The sequence below is a fragment of the Salminus brasiliensis genome, chromosome 21 (assembly GCF_030463535.1).
Source record: "Salminus brasiliensis chromosome 21, fSalBra1.hap2, whole genome shotgun sequence".
Classification (NCBI taxonomy): Eukaryota; Metazoa; Chordata; class Actinopteri; order Characiformes; family Bryconidae; genus Salminus; species Salminus brasiliensis.
Genome location: NC_132898.1, coordinates 2,882,965 through 2,904,719, shown reverse-complemented (window position 1 = coordinate 2,904,719; position 21,755 = coordinate 2,882,965). Strand labels below are relative to the sequence as shown.

The 21,755-nt window shown below is 45.9% G+C and overlaps 1 protein-coding gene across 1 annotated transcript in view; it reads right to left on the bottom strand.

Moving 5' to 3' along the window:
- Window positions 1-21,755, bottom strand: part of asic1b (acid-sensing (proton-gated) ion channel 1b) — a 235,381-nt gene that overhangs the window by 195,361 nt on the left and 18,265 nt on the right. Inside the window, exon 2 of the mRNA XM_072665745.1 lies at window positions 12,305-12,500. Within this exon, the coding sequence (XP_072521846.1) occupies window positions 12,305-12,500 (196 nt within the window). The remainder of the gene's footprint in view (window positions 1-12,304; window positions 12,501-21,755) is intronic.

The following is a 21,755-nucleotide window of genomic DNA, read 5'->3' as shown; positions in this document are numbered from 1 at the left end:
AGAAGAGTACTATGGTCTCCTTACTGACTTGTGTTTAGTAGAGTCTAAGATTAGAGGAGCTTTGAATTTTTAGTCTGTTAAAACTAGCTGAGGTTCTTCTTGGGTAAATAGTGAAGCACTTTTGTAAGTCGCTCTGGAGAAGAGCGTCTGCTAAATGCCGTAAATGTAAATGCAGTTATTGAGCTTAACCACACCATATTCCTTTACAGCCTTTATTCTGCCAGTTGTTTTATGTCCACACACTCTTTTCATATCAGTTTTTGGAAAAAGTTCAATTATGACATGGGACGATTTGTATCTCTCAGAAGGGTACAAGTACAGGTACATCATGGGACGATGGGACATGGGACATCACTGAACCTTGAGGAACAAGGCATAGAAGTGATGGTTTCGATGAGCCAAAAGTTCATGGTGCTCGAGACGAGAGGCCCGGATCACCTGGGGAAGACTATCCCAGACCCAACGGATTTCAACTGATTGCTTCGGTCTCATTGAACGGACCACCAGATGACACGGCGTATGCGTCGAGGCGAACGGCGCGCCACATGATGGATGCCACATCCACCAGCCTCCCAGCACTTCCTCAGATTCACCTTCAAAGGAGATGCCTATGAATTCCTCGTGCTGCTGTTTGGGCTGACTCTGCCCACCATATGTTCGTCAAGACAGCTGAAAAGGCTCTGGCTCCCCTGAGGGTGATGAGCCTCAGATCTGCCAACTGCATAGACGAGTTGTGCTGTGCACCAGCTCCCACCAGCAGGCACTTCAACATTTGATTTGTTGCCATTTAAAGTGCTGGCCAGCCACGCTGGCATGCTGAACCAGGTGGTCAGTGTTCTACTGAAGTCTGACTAAACTGCATAATCGGAAGTCCCCCTTGACTTGGCCATTGGGAACTTCGGACAGGAAGAAGGCATGTGTCATTTCTTTTGTTACTTTTCCTTCCCTTGCCGTAGCATCAACCCTGCCAGGTAAGGAATACGCCAAGGATCTCCAGTAAGGATCTCCAACCCTCTGAGAAAGGTCCTGTCCATTTTAGCCCACTCCTCCGCTAACTAGGCGACCTACTTCAGCATTCCACTGTTTTGCTGTGAACTGGGATTGATGTCTGTTGAACTACTCACATCACAGAAGAAGCACTTTTGGTTCCATAAAGAACCATGTTTGTATATGGACAAAAGTATTGGGACACCTGCTCATTGATTGTTCCTTGTGACATCAAGGGGATTGAAAAAGAGTTGATCCTGCTTTGGTTGGAGTAACTCTAGTCTCTACTTTCCAGGGACGAAGGCCTTGACGTGTCTGGATTCTCTCCACTCTTTACATAGGATGACCTTTACATCAACTGAAGGTTCTTCAGACCTTTGAAAGGTTCTTCGCACTCACACATCGCTACTATTCCTAAGTGTAGGACAATGTCAATGTTTGGTTCTACTTAGACAAAAAGGACAAAGTGTCGATCTTACCTGACAGGACGGACACTGTTGTTAAAGGAAAGGGGATGAATAGCCAAGCAATTGAGAGGATATCATGCATGCGACTCTTTGTCTTTTGGGCCAGGGAGCTTACTGAGCTACTACAGGTTTCAGTGTCATTCTTGAGAGGTAGCAGTTCAGGTGTTTCCCAGTACTTTTCCCAAACGAATCATTATCAAGCCCTTGAGCTGAATGGGTTCTGCTTAAGCAGTGGAAACGATGTCAGCAAGAGAGCTCATACTGAAGACTACTGCTGTAATTTATTCATCCAAGCCTGTTCCTTTCAAGTCTGGTCTTCTTGGAGGCAATGCTTTTGGAGACTTCCGAAGGAGGGCCTTTCCTTGTGGGCCTTTCCTCATGGGGTGTTACAGCTTGACATTTTCACACTTTCATGCTTTTATGGTTTTAAGCAACCATATTAAACTGCACAGGAAGGAGGAGCACATTTAAAAACATTATGAAATATGAACATCACCACTCACACATGCTTGTAATTTCACACTAGCCTACTCTCCTCAGACATTTAGAAGTTTGTTGTACATTTAACATTAGTGGTACTCACAAGGGATGCGCTGGCAGGGGAATTAGGGGCTGAAGCCCATATTTACATTTCATCTACACGTCTGGGGATAAGCAGTACATCTAAGTAGATTAGCAGGAAAATAGCATTTTAACACTGTAGCCTTAAAACCACCTGCCCGATATTGTGACGGCCCCCTTCCTGCCACCAAAACAGCTCTGTCCCATCGAGGAAATGGACTCCACAAGACAGCTTCTTTTACTTTTACCTCTTGCTTGAAAAGAAAGACGCTTCAGTGAAGCCAGTAAAGAATCCCAATCAAAGGAATTCACCTTAAATCTAATGAGTCATTCCCGATATACTGTACAGCCAAAACCTGCCAGTTGTCATCTGTATTTGCACTTAATAAACAAAAGTATTGGGACACCTACTCATTCATTCTCGCTTCTGGTATTCATCAAGGGTGTTTCTCCAGCTTTTGATGGAGTTACCGTAATCTCCACTGTTCAGGGAAGAGAAGAAGGCTTTCTACTAGATTTGGGAGGACATGGAGCATCAGTGAGGGTATCTGGCACTAAGACCAACATTAGCAAGTCCTGTAGGTTGTCTAAGGTTGGGCCTCCATGAGCATCAGTGAGCCTTGTTCTCGCCCATGATTCTGTTTCGCTGGTTCACCGATTGTATTTCCTTAGAGCACTTTTGGTGCTCATTGTTTGCTGTCATCTTGAATCGTAACACTGATGTTATAAGCCATCCTCGTTTCATTTCGTTTGACAGGTATTAAGACACAATTTACAGCTTCTTTTACTTTTACCTCTTGCTTGAGAAGAAAGACGCCTCAGTGAAGCCAGTAAAGAATCCCAATCAAAGGAATTCACCTCAAATCTAATGAGTCATTCCCGATATACTGTACAGCCAAAACCTGCCAGTTGTCATCACTATTTGCACAAAGTATTGGGGCACCTACTCATTCATTCTCACTTCTGGTATTCATCAAGGGTGTTAAAAAAAAGAGTTTCTCCAGCTTTTGTTGGAGTAACCATAATTTCCACTGTTCAGAGAAGAGAAGAAGGCTTTCTACTAGATTTGGGAGGACATGGAGCATCAGTGAGGGTATCTGGCACTAAGACCAACATTAGCAAGTCCTGTAGGTTGTCTGGTAAGGTTGGGCCTCCATGAGCATCAGTGAGCCTTGTTCTCGCCCATGATTCTGTTTCGCTGGTTCACCGGTTGTCTTGCCTTGGAGCACTTTTGGTACTTTTGGTGCTGACCACTGCATACCGAGAACATCCCACAAGACTGATGCTGATGTTTTGGAGATGTTCTGTCCCAGTCGTCTAGAACATCACAATTGTAGACAAGTTCTTGTCATAGTGTCTCAGATGCTTACAGGTGCTTCAACCCCTTCATCACCTTCGAGAACTGACTGTTCCCTTGCTGCCTTACTAGTCGATCCCATCTGTGTACGATCATGAGCCGAGAGTTACAATCCCCCCTACCCCCCACAGTCTGAAACTCTGCAGAGCAGCTTTGAGATACAAATGGCATATTTGAAATCCTACCTTCTGTTAATTGCCATCTATCTAAAGTCATTTGAGTATCTGCATGATGAAACAAATGTAGAACGCCATTCCCTCTTTTTCGTCCAGTATAATTACACAGAATTAGCATTCAAAGCCCAAGCCGGAAATCATTGTTTGCTGTCATCTTGAATTGTAACACTGATGTTATAAGCCATCTTCGTTTCATTTCGTTTGACAGGTATTAAGACCCAATTTACAGCTTCTTTTACTTTTACCTCTTGCTTGAGAAGAAAGACGCCTCAATAAAGCCAGTAAAGAATCCCAATCAAAGGAAATCTAATGAGTCATTCCCGATATACTGTACAGCCAAAACCTGCCAGTTGTCATCTGTGTTTGTACTTAATAAACAAAAGTATTGGGACACCTACTCATTCATTCTCGCTTCTGGTATTCATCAAGGGTGTTTCTCCAGCTTTTGATGGAGTAACTATAATCTCTACTGTTCAGGGAAGAAGGCTTTCTACTAGATTTGGGAGGACATGGAGTGTCAGTGAGGTCAGGGTGTAGGATAATCACCACCCCACCTCACCCTATTTCAAAAGTACTGGATGGAGCTCCACCATCCATCATTCCAGAGAACACAGTTAGTTCCACTGCTCCACAGCTGAATGCTGGGGGGCTTCATACCCCTCTATAAGCCCATGTCTGGCATTATTAGGCAGCATGGTGCCAATAGGTTCACGTTTCTCTGCTGCAGAGAGTCCTATTCTATAGGCAGTACTTGGGTGTGCTTGTGTGTTTGACCATCTGTGAACAATGAAAACTTTGCATTAATTTGAAGGGGTGTCCACAAACATTTGGACATGTAGTGTCTTGCTGTGAGTCTTTTTGTAATTAAGCTTAGGTCATGAATCTCAATCCGAGTGTCTCTATAATTTGGAATGATTTTTTACGAGACCCTCCGGGATAGCTGGGCCTTGGAAAGGTTTGCCAATCTATTTATTAATATTAATGGGGATTAATTTCTCTCGCACATAGAAGCATGAATCAGTCCTTCATTAGAAAGAGAGAGGGTTCTTTGCTGGTCTTGGGCCAACCTCTGCTACCTACACACTAGCCACAAAAGGCAGAGTGGTCTGAGAGATGAGCACTAGCGGCAAGCTAAAAGCTTGTGCAACCGCTAAGTAAGATTCATGTCAGCACAAGAGCTGTGATGGAGACCAACCTCCCTCCTGCCTGACCAGCCCATCTAAAAGCTGCCATCCCACATAAATCACTGAGATAAAAGCAATATCAGTATCCACACAGTATGGACAAAAGTATTGGGACACCTACTCTTTCATTGTTCCTTGTGACATCAAGGGAATTAAAAAGAGTTGATCCTGCTTTGGTTGGAGTCCAGGGGAAAAAAGAAGGCCTTCTACTAGATTTTGGAGGAGCACTGCTGTGAGGATTTGATTGCATTCAGCGACAATTAGTGAGGAGGTCAGGATTTGGGAAGATCACCAAGAGCTTTTTTTTTTACCCCTCTAGCCCACTTAAGGCTTTAGGCAGCATGGTGCCAAGAGGTTCATGTTTATCTGCTCCAGAGGGCTCTGTTGTATTGGCCCATTGTCAGCAATGGGTGCAACTTAAATCAGATGAATGCGTAATGAGCAGCCGTCCCAATACTTTTGTCAATATAGTGTAATTAATATGCAATTATACAATTACATTCGAATAACAGCAAAATAAGGGTTTTTGAGGAGCATGTTCACGATGACATCCACGGCAACGTCCATCTACATTACACACAGGCGTCAGTGTACTGAGGAGAGCTCTCAAGCAGAGATACGGACACACACACACACACACACACACACAGAGGTAGAACTTAGGTAATATATACACTGCCATGAACTACATGAAAAACCCATATCTTCTTAGACTGCCTGTCTCCAATTACGGTCGGACACATATTGCCAACCTCCCCCAAAATCCTTCAAACGATGCCTGGCGTCTTCTCCACATACTTTCATTCCCCTCAATCCACTTGAGGGTACACGCAGGCCTGAACTCGGACAAAGGGACCTAACAATGCATTTCGGAGGAGTAAAGGAAGCCATGCGTAGCTTATCCTTGTTTCCTGATCCCTTCCTCTAGGACCGTGTGGAGCTTGTAGATCAATGTGGACAACTCCGTGCTCCTCAGTTAGGCTGACGATACAATCTCGAAGATATGGCAACCCGAGTTGGTGTCTTTGGGGGAAACAGTGGTTGTATGCAAATACTTTCCTCAGGAAGTCTTCTGAGAGAGGCTACCAGGCGAAGAAAAAGTAGGGTGTCTTTGTACTGAACTGAATGAGAAAAATCTGGCAGGTCTCAAAAGCTGTTTATTGGGAGCGGAAACTAATCGGCTTTGCCTAAAACTCACAAAAGGACAGCAATTTTCTCCCTCCCGTCCCTTTTAGTGGGCCTGAAAGCAAATGTTTAGAGAAGAAAACACAAGTAAAAAAGGCAAATTCTCCCAAAACATCAGTTATAACGGTTGAGAGAGAGCGGTCGAGAGAGGTCGAGAGAGAGGTCGAGAGAGCGGCCGAGAGAGCGGTCGAGAGAGCGGTCGAGAGAGCGGTCGAGAGAGAGGTCGAGAGAGAGGTCGAGAGAGCGGTCGAGAGAGCGGTCGAGAGAGCGGTCGAGAGAGAGGTCGAGAGAACGGTCAAGATAGCGGTCGAGTGAGAGGTTGAGAGAGTGGTCAAGAGAGCGGTCAAGAGAGCGGTCGAGAGCGTGGTCAAGACAGCGGTCGAGTGAGAGGTTGAGAGAGTGGTCAAGAGAAGTCGAGAGAGCGGTCGAGAGAGCGGTCGAGAGAGCGGTCGAGAGAGCGGTCGAGAGAGAGGTTGAGAGAGCGGTCGAGAGAGCGGTCGAGAGAGAGGTCGAGCGAGAGGTCGAGAGAGCGGCCAAGAGAGCGGTCTAGAGCGTGGTCGAGAGTGCAGTCACGAGATCGGTCTATAGAGAGGTCGAGAGAGCGGTCGAGAGCATGGTCAAGATAGCGGTCGAGTGAGAGGTTGAGAGAGTGGTCAAGAGAGCAGTCAAGAGAGCGGTCGAGAGATGTCGAGAGAACGGTCGAGAGAGTGGTCTAGAGAGAGATCAAGAGAGTGGTCGAGAGAGCGGTCGAGAGAAGTCGAGAGAGTGGTCGACAGAGTGGTTGAGACAGCAGTCCAGAGAGCAGTCCAGAGAGCAGTCCAGAGAGCGGTCAGGAAATTGCTCACTTTTTTATTTTTCCGAATCACTAAAAATCCAGAGTCCTTTCGTCTCAGACGAAGGGAGGAAGTGAAGAGCAGAATCAAAGGTCTGGAGAGATTTGCCATGGTTTGATCTTTGGGGGGCACGCGCTCTGCAAAGTGCTGAGCCCTGTTCAATGAATTGTCCGTCAAAGCAATCACATCAGGCATGCACTCGAGCCAGCCGCATCAGTCAGAATGAGACATCTGAAGGCCGGCGAAGAAAAGGAACAAGGGAGGCAAAAGCCTTTGAAAGAGAGCTTGCTCAGCTACTTGCCACCCAATTGTCTAAAAAAAACTCTGCGGTGAGACGTTTACACTGAGCTGAAACAAAGGAGACAAAGTGATCCTGCTGTTTTTCTCGACCTGTTTGGAGCCGCAGAGCTTAACGTCGCTCAGCGAGAGCTGATTTCAGGGGCCGTTCGTTCGGCAGGCGACGCCAGACGGTCCTTTTACCTAAAGTAGATGTAGCTCCACCTCGAGTTTCAGCCGCGCTCCTGTCCTCTCAGCACGTTTTGACTTCGGGCGAAAATGGACGTCAGGGAGTCGATAATGAGCTTGCGGAGGCGGGGCTTTATTAAAAAATAAATACATCACCACCCAGAACATTACCGTCATTACCGCAACAGCCTGTGATTTCTGTAAGCAGTTTAGGGATGAAAGGTACCACTCTTTTGATTTATGTCGTAAACATGGAAACAAAGGCATGTGAGCCGTGAGAGAGAATTTTGGAAGAGACGTTTGGAAAAGTGAGATATTTAATTGTGTATTTAAAAAGGTAAAGGTGCACGTATTTGTCACTGTACAGTGAAATGTGTCCTCCGCATTTAACCCATCTGTGGTAGTGAACACACACACACACACACACACTAGTGAACTAGGGGCAGTGAGTACACGCGGTGGGCAGCCAACTCCAGCGCCCAGGAGCAGAGAGGGTAAAGGACCTTGCTCAAGGGCCCAACAGTGGCAGCTTACCAAGCCCGGGAATCGAACCCACAACCCTGTTATCAATATCCCAATAGCTCTAACTGCTGAGCCACCACTGCCCCAACTTTCTCCAGATCATGAAGAAAGACTTACTCAACGCATTACCGTTTACGCTGTTAGGTAGGACTGGGAAATATATTGTAAACATCAATATATATATATATATACATACATATTGATAATTATGATATACTAATTATATATTTGTAATATCGGTAATATTGCCCAGGCAGTGGGAGCTAAATCCTGGGGCGAATTTTTCCTTCTACTCTTTAGCGTAGGAAAAAACCCGCATCTTGAAAAAAGCAAAAACAGTCATTAATGCAACACTCTACTGTCAATGCCGACATACAACTAGCTGTGGCGGTAATGACAGGTCTTCAGTTTCACAATCAGTCTCTTTTTAACTGTTTAAAAAGTCAAAATTCCTCATTTTTACAGCATTTTAGTCAGTTCGGTTGCAAGACATCAGTATCGAACTTTTTGTAAATAATGTAAACATTCAGATTATATCAAACCTGTACATTTAACAGCTTAAACTAGTGCAATGTTGTAAACAGAGAGTGTGTACTACTGTGAGGGACGATGCACCTGAGTTTTGATAAAATAAATAAACTATTTTAATTCTTTAATTCTCATTAAAGCATGTACACATTGTCCTGACATAATTAAAAGGCTTCAAAAGAGACCCCAACAGACGAATCGCCCGTACAGGGGTTCATACTGACTGGTTGTAATTTCATAATGTTACCATGTACATCTAGAACAAGGCACAGAGCTCCCGCACTGGACTGAACACCAAGGCTGTGGGTGTGTGTGTGAGCTACGCATATGGCTGATGGTTATAGGCTATAATGCAGTCTGTCATAACACCCCCACCCACTCTTTCACATATCCATCTGTAGGCCCCAAAACCATCCATCACCCACCCGCCTCCACCCCCCCCACACCCCCCCCCCCCCCCCCCGCCACCTTCTCGCAGTGAAAAATTAACAGCGAGCACGGCCCTTTCTCTTTTCTATCGATCAAAGGCTGTGTAAACAATAGCGGTGAGCACGCAGCAACCGGGGCCACAGTGTGAACCCCAGCATCGCAGGTGCATGTGTAGGTGAATTAAGAGCTGGATCAAATGGATTTAGTCTGACAACTCGCAGAATACAACCCCTTCTGCTGCTGTGATGAGGTGATAGTACTGTGACAGACTTTCATAAGGCAGCACAGGTGTGCAGAAACACAGGCTAATTAACGCAACGCTCCAACGTTGACGTAGCTATACACTTCGCTCTGTCTGGTTATTACTGATTGCACTGCACTGATACACTACCAGGCTTGGGAGGGATAACTGTAATGCTGTATAGCATGGTATTTAAAATGTGTTAGGGCCGATACTGATAATAAATGCACTAGGGACCAGGGGAATGGTATGGTAAGGTGTAAATTGTGGTATTTAAAAATGATGACATCTGAAAAACTTACGTAGCAGTTGTACCTTAACCCCGTTAAAAAGACAAGAAGCAGTCATGTGACAACATCTATGGCACCGGGTGCGGGGAGTATCCACATGTGCAGCAGATCGCACCAAAGTTTACTAGAATTGAACCCCACACCCCCGACTTTCCATTGGTGCTCTGGCCTGCTCCCGAGCTCGCGAACAGCTTTCATGCTCGACCCAATGTACTGAACTCCCAGAGCAGGCGGACACGGGTCCGGAAACCGGCCTGAGATATGGTAATGGGCCTTTGTTTACCAGGATCCAGCTAGAGGGGTGTAAAGCCCCCCAGCATTAAGCGGATTAAGAAATGATGGATGTAGCAGTACCCCATGCAATACTTTTGTAGTGGCAGAACTGATCTGCTCTATTACGGCTGAATGCAATCAAACCTTCCTCACAGCAAAGTTCCAAGTACCTTTTTCCAGTGGAGTGGAGGCTGCTGCTGCAGTGAAAGATGAGCCAACTCCAAACGAATAAGCTTGGTTTCAGAGGAAACCCTGGATGAGCAGGTGTCCACAAGCCTTTTACTATGTAATACAAATTGTGGAGAGGTGCAAGAATGTGTAAACAAGGCTGTGTGAGTGTGTGTGTGAGTGTGTGTGTGTGTCAAGAACACGTGCAGCGGTGAATCACTGTGGGAGAGACTCTTAACACACCATTAGTGATCTCTGCTGAGCTGTTAGCTTACAGTCCAGCCCCCACCGGCATCAGCACAAACCCATAGAAACATCAGCATAACGCAGCCCAACACACACACACACACACACACTTTCCACACAATTTCACACACATAGAGTGAATTAGCCACGTTATAATGACACTGAGCCTGTACAACATCTCCCTAAAGGCCCTCGGAAAGCAGAAAATGCTCAGAAAGCTGTATCTGGGCCTCCTTTGTATGAACAATGACGACTTCTGTATGACCGCATGGTCTTCAGTGGATCTTTCAGACATTGGGCCTTTGTTTGGCTTCTAGGAAAGCTAATGCAGTGTACTGACAGAGTTAGCGTCTTAGGCCTCCACAAGACGAGAGACAATAGGCTCTATTTTCTAAACGGCATCATCCGGTCTGTCCAAAGTGAAACCACTTCATTATTCAAGAACTGTGCCCCTGGCTTCAAAGCCAGCCTCTCAGAGTATGGCTTATTAGCCAGGCTACTCAATCCCTCATTTAGAGTGAAGCATGCTGACCTGGGCACGTACAGCCGAGCGTCTTCCAGATCCACACACAGTGAGCTTGTTCAGAACCTAGCATTCATTCAGTTCATCAAGCAAACGCAGTGGAGGTCTGATAGGGAAGGCCAGAGAGGCTCAGACTCCTCAAAATGTGGCTCTCGGGAGGAAGCTGAAATGGATCTAATGATCTGATCTATAAGCTTAGAAACAGGTGACCTGTTGCTGTAGTTCACCAAACGCTACCGAACGCTATAAACTACCTCTGGGTGCTTTATTAGAATCTGTGGTTCTGATTATGAGACTTTCAGCCCATTCATTAGGTGGATCAGGTGTGTTGGGAGAAGGGGAAACACAGGTAGGGGGTCCTCCAGGGCCAGGGTTGCGAACCACTAAGTACCACAGAGTATTTCTGAGGGTCATGACTACCAGGTTTATGCTAGTGTTTGCTTGGAACTACATAACTGGTCTATAATTACTGCTAACCTGCAAATGGGGCACTTGAGCTTGACTGCATCGCATAAACAGCCCCAGAGAAGCCATAAATGCAATGAATTATGGGTATGCCGGAGAATTCAGCCTTTCCTTACTAGAGAGACCACCCAGGTGCTTCTTTAGTCTCTCAAGCATCTCAAGACTTGACTACTTACTGCTGGCTGGTCTTCCTATGTGTGCCATCAGGCCCTTGCAACGGATCCAGAATGCTCCAGGGCCCGGGGAGCAGAGAGAGGGTGAAGGGCCTTGCTTAAGGGCTCAACAGTGGCAGCTTGGCCAAGCTTGCCCGGGTATCGAACCCACAACCCTGTCATTAATAGCCTGCAACTCTAACCACTGCTGAGCCACCACTGCCCCTTTCATTGGCTTCCCGTAGCTGCTGCCCCCATTAGACTCAAAACCCTTGATGCTGGCCTACAAAGACAAAAATGACCAGCCCGTGAGGCAACGGTCACAACCCGATCCATACCAAGAGCCCTTTCAGCTTCTAGTACTTGGCTTGGCTTGACCCAGCATCCTTCAAGAAGCACGAGAGACAAGCATCCAGAGCTTTCCCTGGATGTCCGAACAGCAGAGTCGCTCACGATCTTCAAACGCAGACTGAAGACCAGACTGGTCAAGGCTATGATTGCACTTATGTCTTACATGATTGGTTTAGGTGGATATTCAGGTGTGTATCTAGGTCCTCCACACTGACTCTTGTATTTGGCAGCATCTCGCTTGAGGTATCTTTTGGATCTGAGCTTCTAGAGACTAGCTAAGGATATTTTCTGAGCGAACAGTGAAGCACTTCCGTAAGTCGCTCTGGATGAGAGCGTCTGCTAAACGCCCTGAATGTAAATGTATGTTTGCATTAGCAGAGGCACATGCTAGCATCGCAATTCCACACCATGAGTACCAGGAGTCCAAGAAAGCGGTGAACAGGATACTGCTGTACTTCAAGGCTCAAGTGTCTGAACTCTAAAACTATATCGTTCGGTTTTAATCCACCAATGACGAGACACCAAATGCAAATGACAGTTTATCTGTAGTCCGGTCTCAATCAACAGTGACCAAAACCCCCTGAATAAACCTCAAAAGCAGGACGCCAGCAGCCAGAAGAGAGACACAGAACAAACGGCGATGCTGGAATCCTGTCAGAAGCATGGGGGTTTACTGTTCAGCTTCCAGCTTCGGCGCTTGAACTCAACACGCGGACCCTTTCCAACAGCCTGGACCGCCGGGAAGCAAAGCCCGAGTCTCTTAAGTGCACCTTCATCATTTCATTATCTCAGCACCAGATCAATAAGGTTCCTGTAGGTAAAATAATCTCTTCAGATATCTGCTGCGGACCCGCGGCAGCGAGGGACAGAGCGAGGCACTGCTGCGGACATGACGACTCACCACTTTGAAGTCCTCCGCGCTGCACTCGACCCCTCGGTAGTAGCAGGACAGCAGCATGTCCTTGATGTCGTGGCCCGTCCGATCGTAGAACTCGCGCATGTTGAAGGGCCTGGGCTTGAAGGTCAGGAAGTCAGCCTTGACCTTCAGGGTCTCCAGAACGCTCTCCTCCACCAGGTGGGTGTCCCGGATCTCATATCTGAGGACACAAAAGAGACAAAAGCACCTTTATGTTATTGTCCTCTCGGCTTTGACTTCACTTTCGGCCAACGGGGAGACAAACAGAGGACTTTAAAAGCACGCTGAGCCTTAAAAGACAAAACCGAAGGATGTTCTCCATCTGTTCCTCGCTCAGCAACATTACAGCAGCTCTCTGAAAGGGTACGGTTCGACACGGTTCCTGCATGACCTTCCTTTGTTCTGCACTTTCCTTCCAAAGCGGCTCCCTCTACAAAGCCAGCTTGTCAAGCAGTCTTCGGAGCACGTTTTGGGACCTCAATGCAAGAGATTAATAGGGAGGGTGGAACGCGGTGGCAGGGCCTCTCGGGGGGCCGACGACAAAGAGGCGTGTTATGAGGTGTGGGCCCGACACAACATTCAGAGCACTGCACTTTCAAGCCGTCAGGTCCACGTCAAGCTTAATTGTCAGTTCGGCTGCGGCGCGGGGCAAAGCTCTGAGCTGCTCTGGGCTGCGACTCGCTTACAGACGAGTTTCTAAACATGGCAAAAAGCCGCTGAACTGAAGGCCTAGAGTCTAGAGTTAGTCTGAAAAGATCAGATTTATCAGCTTGAGCTTAAATAATGTTGAATAATCAGACATAATCCGGCAGAAAGATTCAATTTCTAAAGCATTTTTTTTGTAAAATATCAATTTTTTTTAGATGATGTCATCATTTTTTATGCTTTTATGCTATTTTAAAAGTGTTTACAGTGTCTACAGTGTTTAAATCAGATCCTATCTTTCGGATTTTGCTACACTTAGGTTTGAGAGAGCTGAACATCATTGGCTACTTTAGGAAATTATGGAGGAAAGGCTAAAAGCTAAAGCTAGCCAGAAAAGGGTTGAAGGGCTGAGAGGAGAAGGTATCATTGCCGGTATCCACATGGGAAATCTGGGGGCGTGGCTAAAAAGGCTGAAAGCTAAAGCTAGGCTGACCAATGCAGATATCCACATGGGAAATCCGGCAGAAAGATTACATTTCGAAAGCATTTTTAGTAAAATATCAATTTTTTTAAGATGATCATCATTTTTTAGGCTGTTATGCCATTTTAAAACAGTGTTTAGATCAGATCCCATCTTTCGGATTTTGCTACACTTCGGTTTGAGAGAGCTGAACATCTGACGTCATTCATCTCCCCTGAGTTTTTTAGACCAGTAAAGCTAAACTAGCCGGTATTCACAGGAAAGTGTTAGGCCAGCTATCTTCTTGTCTTCTATCAAGGCTTAGAAAAAGCTATAGCAGATGCCATCTTTGATCCCAGGCAAAACGTCAGCCGCTGACACATTTCCGAACGTCTCCAGCATCTCCTCAAAACAAAGCAATACTTTTCCACCCAAGAATCATCCACCTGTTCTGAGACGTAACCCCAGAGTCACCTCCGGAGAGAGAGAATCCGGAGACACATGGACAGCTTCAGACTTGAGCCCACACTCCAGGTAAAAATACAGACTGCAGAGGAGAGATGAAGGGAAGGTTGGTGATGATAACATTGCGGCGACTGATCAGTAACCTGCCCCTGCCCTCACCCCGAGAAAGGCCTGAGAGACTGAGAGAGAAACGCCTCCGCCCCCGGAGCTCAGGGGAACGCTCAGACAAGACAAGGCCTTCTTCTGTCCACGGCCGCCAGAAGCTGGAGAATAGAGCGAATTCACTCCTCTGCGGTGCAGTTATCATCAACGACAGTGAAAGCATCTTGTTATTTTACATAATTTATTATTAAAATCTGTTGAAAGTGCAGATTGTAAATCCAGCAGAACCAAATTCCAGGCCAATTCCAAACCCTCCCATACTGTTACATAACAGTCTTGACCCCGTTATACCCCCCCCCCCCCCCAAAAAAAAAAAACAACAACAACACATAAACCCTGCCCCTTTCCAAACAAAACACATTGGCTACTTCAGAAAAATATGGAAGAAAGGCTAAAAGCTAAAGCTAGGCTAACCAGAGAAGAATTAAAGGGCTAAGAGGAGAAGGTATCATTGCAGGTGTCCACATGGGAAATCTGGGGGCGTGGCTAAAAGGGCTAAAAGGTTAAAAGCTAAAGCTAGGCTGTCCAGAGAAAGGTGAAGGCAAAGGAAGCACCATTGCAGGTATCAACATGGGAAATCTGGAGGCGTGGCTAAAAAGACTAAAAGCTAAAGCTAGGCTGACCGGTGAAGGACTGAGCGGAGGAAGCACCATTGCGGGTATCCACATGGATTCACATGTATAAGCTGGCTAAAAAGGCTAAAAGGCTAAAAGCTAAAGCTAGGATGCCCAGAGAACTGAGAAGGACGCAGCTGGGGAAAACGGTGGACCACCATTCACCGTGAGGAAGTCGGTGTAGTGAGTGGGTATCCATGCTAGGCTAAACCCTTACCCTTACACCTGACCAGCTACAGTCTCTCTGGTTAGTTAAACTCGCACTATGCTGAGAGGACTCTTATTCTAATTAAATGACGTTCTCGACACAGTGCTAGCGCTAAGCTAGGCTAGGCTAGGCTACACTATGCAGCTCCTGTGAGGCAAGATTCGGTGATAAATTAAGCCAATAGAAGAAGAGCCTTTGTGTAGCTATAACAGGGTGGTAAATGGGCTTTTTGGGCATTTTTCACCCAAACGTCCACCCAAAGTCACATAATTGCTGTTTATACATCAGATAACTTATAAATAAAATATAAAATATTATAAATGCAGCCTTTGGCACCTTTTAAAGGTTCTTTGCATCGTTAAAATTCGGTTCAGAACCGAGGGAAATGCCCTGTAGACAATGTATCAATCCCGAGAGAAACAGGGTTCAGTACAGCACTAATACAGGGTTCCACTAGGATTGCTACAATTCAAACAACCCTTTTTCAATACTATCTAGAACCCTTTGTATGGATTAGAGGACAGAGCAGACTGAGAGAGTTTGGGGTTTTGCTTTAAAATCATTATTAGAAACATCTCTGCTTCAGAAACCTCTGAACCATCTGCATGCGAGCGTGCTAATGTCTGAGGAGTACTCTGCAACCCGGCCCGTTCCCTCGCTGGCACTAGAAACTCATTTGGTGCAGCAAAACCGAGCTGCGACCTGCGACGCCGTATCTGGAATTGTCCTCGTTCTTCAGCACTGGCTGCCGGTGAGGCTGCGAGCTAATGGTGCGGCATGTGTGATTTCGCTAATTGAAAAATGGCACGCAGCTAATCAATGGCAAATTTTCACAAACACATTAGCTTGATAACGGAGCTAATTGCTTGCTGCTCGAGGCCAGCCAAGGGGAGACAATGAACAATGACAAGAGGTCAGTGGGTTTTTTTTTGTTTTGCTTTTTTTGCTTTCTTTCTTTTCAGCTAAAAGGCACAACCACCCCGTCACACACTTCCGGAGGAAAAACAAGGAGGTAGAAAATTATCCCGAACTTAGCGTAGTTAGCGTACGTCTAAAACCGCCACCAGCATCGGCACTTTGCGTTCGATGATTCATTCATTTGAGGGGAATATTGAATTTCAACAGACCGCCTGTTATTAAATAACTGCTCAGAGCGCTGCCTTCCCTGTCCAGTCTTGAGAAATATTGGAGATTTGTGAGCATGAGCAGTCACGCTCCTCCACTCTCGAGATCTGAGAACGCGCAGAATTCCTGCGGATGAAATAATGTAATATCTTAACTGAGAGACGATAGTCGATTCTCCAGCTATCTGATACGGATCTGAGATCTTCCTGCATTTCTACATGCAACTGAAAGTCCACAGGCTCTACAGCGTGTGGTTCCTCAGCCCTCGCCGAGAACCTTCTGGAAGATGGAAGAACGTCCCTGAACAAACGAAATGAGCAGTTCTGTGCGGAGACTGGGGTGGGAATGGGCTGGCCTATTATGAGGTCTCACTGATGGATGTAAATTAGCTACCATGCAGTTACTGTGTCATTATTATATCATTACAGGTCATGGAGGAGGTCTGCAGCTTGGTGTTTGTTCAGGGGAACATCAGCGTCAAGCTGTTGCATAATCGCTTCACGATGCAGAGCCGCTAAAGCACAATGGGAAAGAGGAATAATATGATTCTACTGAGTCACTACTGCAACATCATCTGCATCAACATTCACCCACCTCTACAAACTCGCCCACTGCTAACGACACTACACTCCACTGCATCCGCACGAAGCGCCCCTTCATAAAGTCAAAACAATGTTCTGCCACTGGATTTAATCCTCAGCTTGGATGTTTCACTCCTCCTTACCGTTCTCGACTTCTGCAGGTAACAGGTCAGGTCGGGTAAGCGCTGGCTCCAACCGCACTTCCAGTAAACACAGGACACCATCTGGCTCTAGGAAACGTGCAGCAGGTCATAAAAGGTACACGGTTCGGTACACGAACCTAAACCTCTACGTGAACCTCAAGCACTGTTTCTTCTCAACGGAAAACCCAGCAGAACCAAAAACAGACAGAACTGGAAAACAGACCAATTCCAAAACTCCAAAACTGTTACATCACAGTCTTGAGGAACCTTTGAGGAAAGGTTTTCAAAGAAAAAGGTTCCTTGAAGGTTCTTCAAAGCGCTTCCTCTACAGTTTTAAACTTAAGACCCTGCAAAGGTTCCTCAATGATCTAGTACCTTTAACAGTGTACTAACAGGAAGTGATGAAGTGTTGCTATGCCAACATACATCACGGCAAGTTCTGCAGTGCTTCTATTTCCGCTGCAACTGTATCGTTAGCCGCCATTTTTTTTGTTCAAATTTTTCCAGATGTGAGTAGCCCCTCCCTTTCTGTTTCGCACTGCATTGTGGGATAATAGCATCCATCGACACCACGCTGGTTTTGGGTACGGCTCTTGAATATTGGTATACTACACTTTGACTATTTTATCTGCACTTCATACTTCATACTCAAAAACTAGCTAGTATTGCTAATTATGACACAATTGCGACGCACCCATGTTTTTGTTGCTACATAAAACCAACAAAATGTTCTTCAAAGATCTTTTTAAAGAAGCTGGTTCTTCAAAGAGTTCTTCAAAGAGTTGCAATGTGGTTCATAGAACCATCACAGCTGTACGGTTCTTTAAAGAAGCTATCAACAACAGACAACATATTGCCCAGAATTAGCAGGAATACAGCAGGTCTACACGCTCTGCAAGTTCTAGCGGGTCTCTTTAGCACCTTATCCACTTGACTGTCAGCCTCTGAGCAAGTCTTGATCTCAAAAGCAAAACTTTCAGACACTTGATAGAGATGTTCCATCTCTCTCAGTTGTCCCAAGATCAATTTGCCTCATCCACAAAATCAATAAAGATTAATTAATAACAAGGAGCCGTTCTGACACCGGCACTCCATTCTCACTAGCATAAATCCTGCACGGGCTTGAGGGGATCTGTGTGTGTTTCTGTGGTAAACCGAGGCTCGCTTCATCAAGCTGACACACAAAGTGCCACCCCAGAGTGTTACACGTCTGATAAAAGCAGTGATTTGAGTGCATAAGCCACTCTGTGGGCACTGGATGCAGTGGCACGTAACGTTTGTGGCTGGTGATGGTGAATCGGAGTTGCCGTGGTAACGGTCTCCAGCGATGGTTAAAAAAAAAAAATTTTAAAAAATGAATTTTAAGCCACCCATCATTCCTTTAATGAATTATTTCATGCATACCACAGTAAGACACCAGTAACATTACCATGAGCATAACTGAGCTTTATGCAAAATATCCTACAGTAATCCCACATGTACTGTCCTATAGGTGTAGAAATGCAGCCGTTGAGCTGCACTGGTTAAATGCAGGGGTGCAGGCGGTTAGCATGCCTATGCAAACAGCCATCTCTATGGTGCCGTGTACAGTACAGGACGATCTCAGAACCAGCTTTCGCAGAATCAGGCCTCCGACATCAGACTTTAGCGATTTTAGCTCTTTAAAGAAGAAGCTAAGAGAAGATTAAACATAAAAAAATGACAATTATTACAGTTTAGCTACAGAAAAGATGTGAACGCAAAAACCTGTGTAAGTAAAACTGAGCTGTAAAATGAACCAATGCCAAAAACCTCAAAACTATTACATAACAGTCTCACGTCTTTTTTTAATTAATAATTTAACAATAAAAAATAATAATTTCCTGCCCAATTTGCAAGGACAATTACCCAATTCCTGTTCATGTGAACTCCCCCTATCACTGGGAGTCTCCTCCGACACATGGAAAGCCAGCCACCGCCTCTTTTCTAATACAACATCGCTAGACAGCCATCGCACCTCCCCAGCTCAGATACAACAGCTAACAGACATCTGTGCTGACCAACATCACACTGACAGCGGTGTGGAGAGGAAGTGCCATCAACCCACCCCTGAGAGTGCAAGGCCAATTGTGCTCTTTCTGAATCCGGCTGCTGGTGGCAATTGCATGACCCGGGATCCGAACCAGCGCTTTAGATCACTGAACCACTCCGAGTCCCAGTCTCACTTCATTTACATTTACATTTGCGGCATTTAGCCGTAAGATTTTAGATTTTAAGGGATGTCGGGTCGAGCCGAGCCGTACTTAATGCTCAAAGGGCTCTTGGTACTGATCAGCTTTTGCCCATTGCCATCAAGTTCCTTTTATGGTCCCCAAATGTTTTTAAACCCGACCACCAGCGAAAGCCTTTTGAGGCAAATTACAAAGGCTACTTCAGGAGGATATGGAAGCGAGGCTAAAAAGGCTAAAAGCTAGCGCTAATCCAACCGGAGAAAGGAGAAGAGCGGAGATCAGAGGAAGCACAGGAATGCAGGGATCTGTTCATGGAAGCCTGGGGGGGAGGAGCTAACAGTGGGGAAAATGAATGTGTTTCATTCCGAGGTAAAATAACAGGGTGGTAAACAGGCTTGAAAAATGGCATCTGGCTCATCGTGACTTTTTTCTTCTCAATCACAGTAACACTACTATTTACTGTTTACATACAACTTACAGTACCTTTAAGTCTTTCCCTGGGTATGGGAGCGGCTCTGTTGTAGGAATTCTGTTTTCTTGGGGGGGTTACGGGTCAGAGACAAGCACAAGACGAGGACGAGTGAGAAAATGGGCTATGGGTTCCTGCACTGAAGCCATGCTGCCGTCGCTCGAGCTGCCACACCTAGCCTTGATTAAGCTAAGCGACTTCATTAAATTGGACCCGTAGCTTGCCGCCGTCTTCAGGGGCCGAGGCTGCCAGGAGAGCACTTAAGACGTTGCATCCACCACAACCCCCTCCCCCCATCCCTGCAGCTTTGTCTGAAGGCTTTGGTGCTAGTGGAAGCTGTCACTAACGGTGTGTGTGTGTGTGTGTGTGTGTATATATATATATATATATATATGTGTGTGTGTGTGTGTGTGTGTGCTCGGTTTTAATATTGCCCCACCACAGCTCCCTAAAGTAATCACATGCAGGCCACGGCGGGAGGGGAAACGCGGAGACACAATTGGATTACGGGCCGTGAGCACTTTAATTTCCACATGATGTCTTAACGAACGACAGAGGATCTGCATCATCTGCGGGTTCCGTACCTCGCCGCAGAGGCCGCAGTAAATAAAAAGCAGCCTCTTATTGCGCAACTGCCTTTCCCTGATTACAGGGAGCCCTGATACAGCCGTCATTATACTTCCAGCCACAACAATTGTGCAGTTATTAAGTCCTCGCCCTTGTACACACACTGTGAGAATTAAGAGCGCTTAGCCGGGCTAGCAGGGCCTGAGAAGTTCTCCCCACCCTGAAATCTCTTTTCTTAAGAGATTTGAGAAAAGTTGTTGGATCGCAGCAGCCAGTTTAGAGGTTATTTTGTAATAGAAAATAGCTTACGTATTTTCGGGCACTGATATCTTCCCGGAGAGCGTGCTCTGTATATCCGCACACATTCTTAGCATTCATGTCTGGGAAGGAGCGTTCCAAGTATGAATGTATTCAATCCGGTAATGGGAATACTATAAGCCAAGAGACTTGCAGACATGAGTGGCTGGTCTTCACATTATTAGACTGCAGAAAAACTGCCTTGGCCACATGCTGTTCTGCCTTTGCTGTGTGAATTAGCTTTTCAATAATCCCTACGAGGAAACTCATCTCTGCATAATACTGTGTAGGTCCTCATTGTGCCGCTGAAACAGCTCTGACCTGTCAAAGCATGGACTTTACAACACCTCTGAACATGTGGAACCTTGTGGAATATGGACACCTTCAGATGCTCACAGCAGATCCTTTAATTAAGCCCTGTACGTTGTAAGGTGGGACCTCCATGAGCGTCAGTGAGCCTTGGGCGCCCACAACCCTTTTTGCTACCAGAATTGGTAGATACTGACCACTGCATACCACTGGATACCACAGCACAAGACCTGCCTGATGTTTTGGAGATGTTCTGACTCTCCAGTCGTCTAGAACATCACAGTTTGGTTCTTGTCAAAGTGTCCCAGATTCTTACGCTTGATTATTTTTTCCTGCTTCACTGCCTCCATCATCTTCAAGAACTGACTGTTCACTTACCACCTTCCACTTTCACAGGAGATGATAATAATCAATGTTACTTCAGCTGACCTCAGTGGTTTTAATGTTATGGGTACTCCTTCTAAAATACTGAGAAGGCTTCTCAAAGTGTCCAGATGTTTCCAGTGATTGACTGTACTTCTATGGCATTTTATTACTATTGGTGCTATGTTCATATTTTACAGCTACGATTTCTGGACTAGATGAGGCCGAGTGAGCGACTGGCCGAATGTCGAACCTTGTTGAAGTGTGCATGTGCAAGAACTGCCTTATGGTGTTGGTCAAAAGCCATGTTGAGGTCCTGGGTCCTTCACTTCTAAACAGTAGTCAATATGTGGTCTACATCTTCAAGCTCGGTGGCCTAATGCACTGCCACTATGGCCTGAGGGTCTTGAGTTCGAATCCCGAGCAATGCTGCTTTGCCATCAGCAGCTGGAGTCTGAGAGAGCACAATTGGCTGTGATCTCTTTGGGTGGGTAGATGGCGCTCTCTCCTCTTGAGCAATCACTCTTGAAGCAGTGTTGGCTGGCTGGTACGGTGGAGCTGGGGACCCAGCATTGATAAATCAATACCAAATGCCACAGAACCTTTTTCAAAATAAAGAGCAGATATTTTGGTCCCAAACTCCCTGTTGTTGAAATGCCATTGACAATTCGACGTCCAGCAAAACCAGGCTTGCCTGTTTTTTCTTGTTTTTATTCAGTAATAACTGAAGTACTGTACATGTGGTATTTTAGCACGCTGCTATTATTATCCCACAACATGACTGTCTACAATAGAAATAATGTATGAATATATCTCAA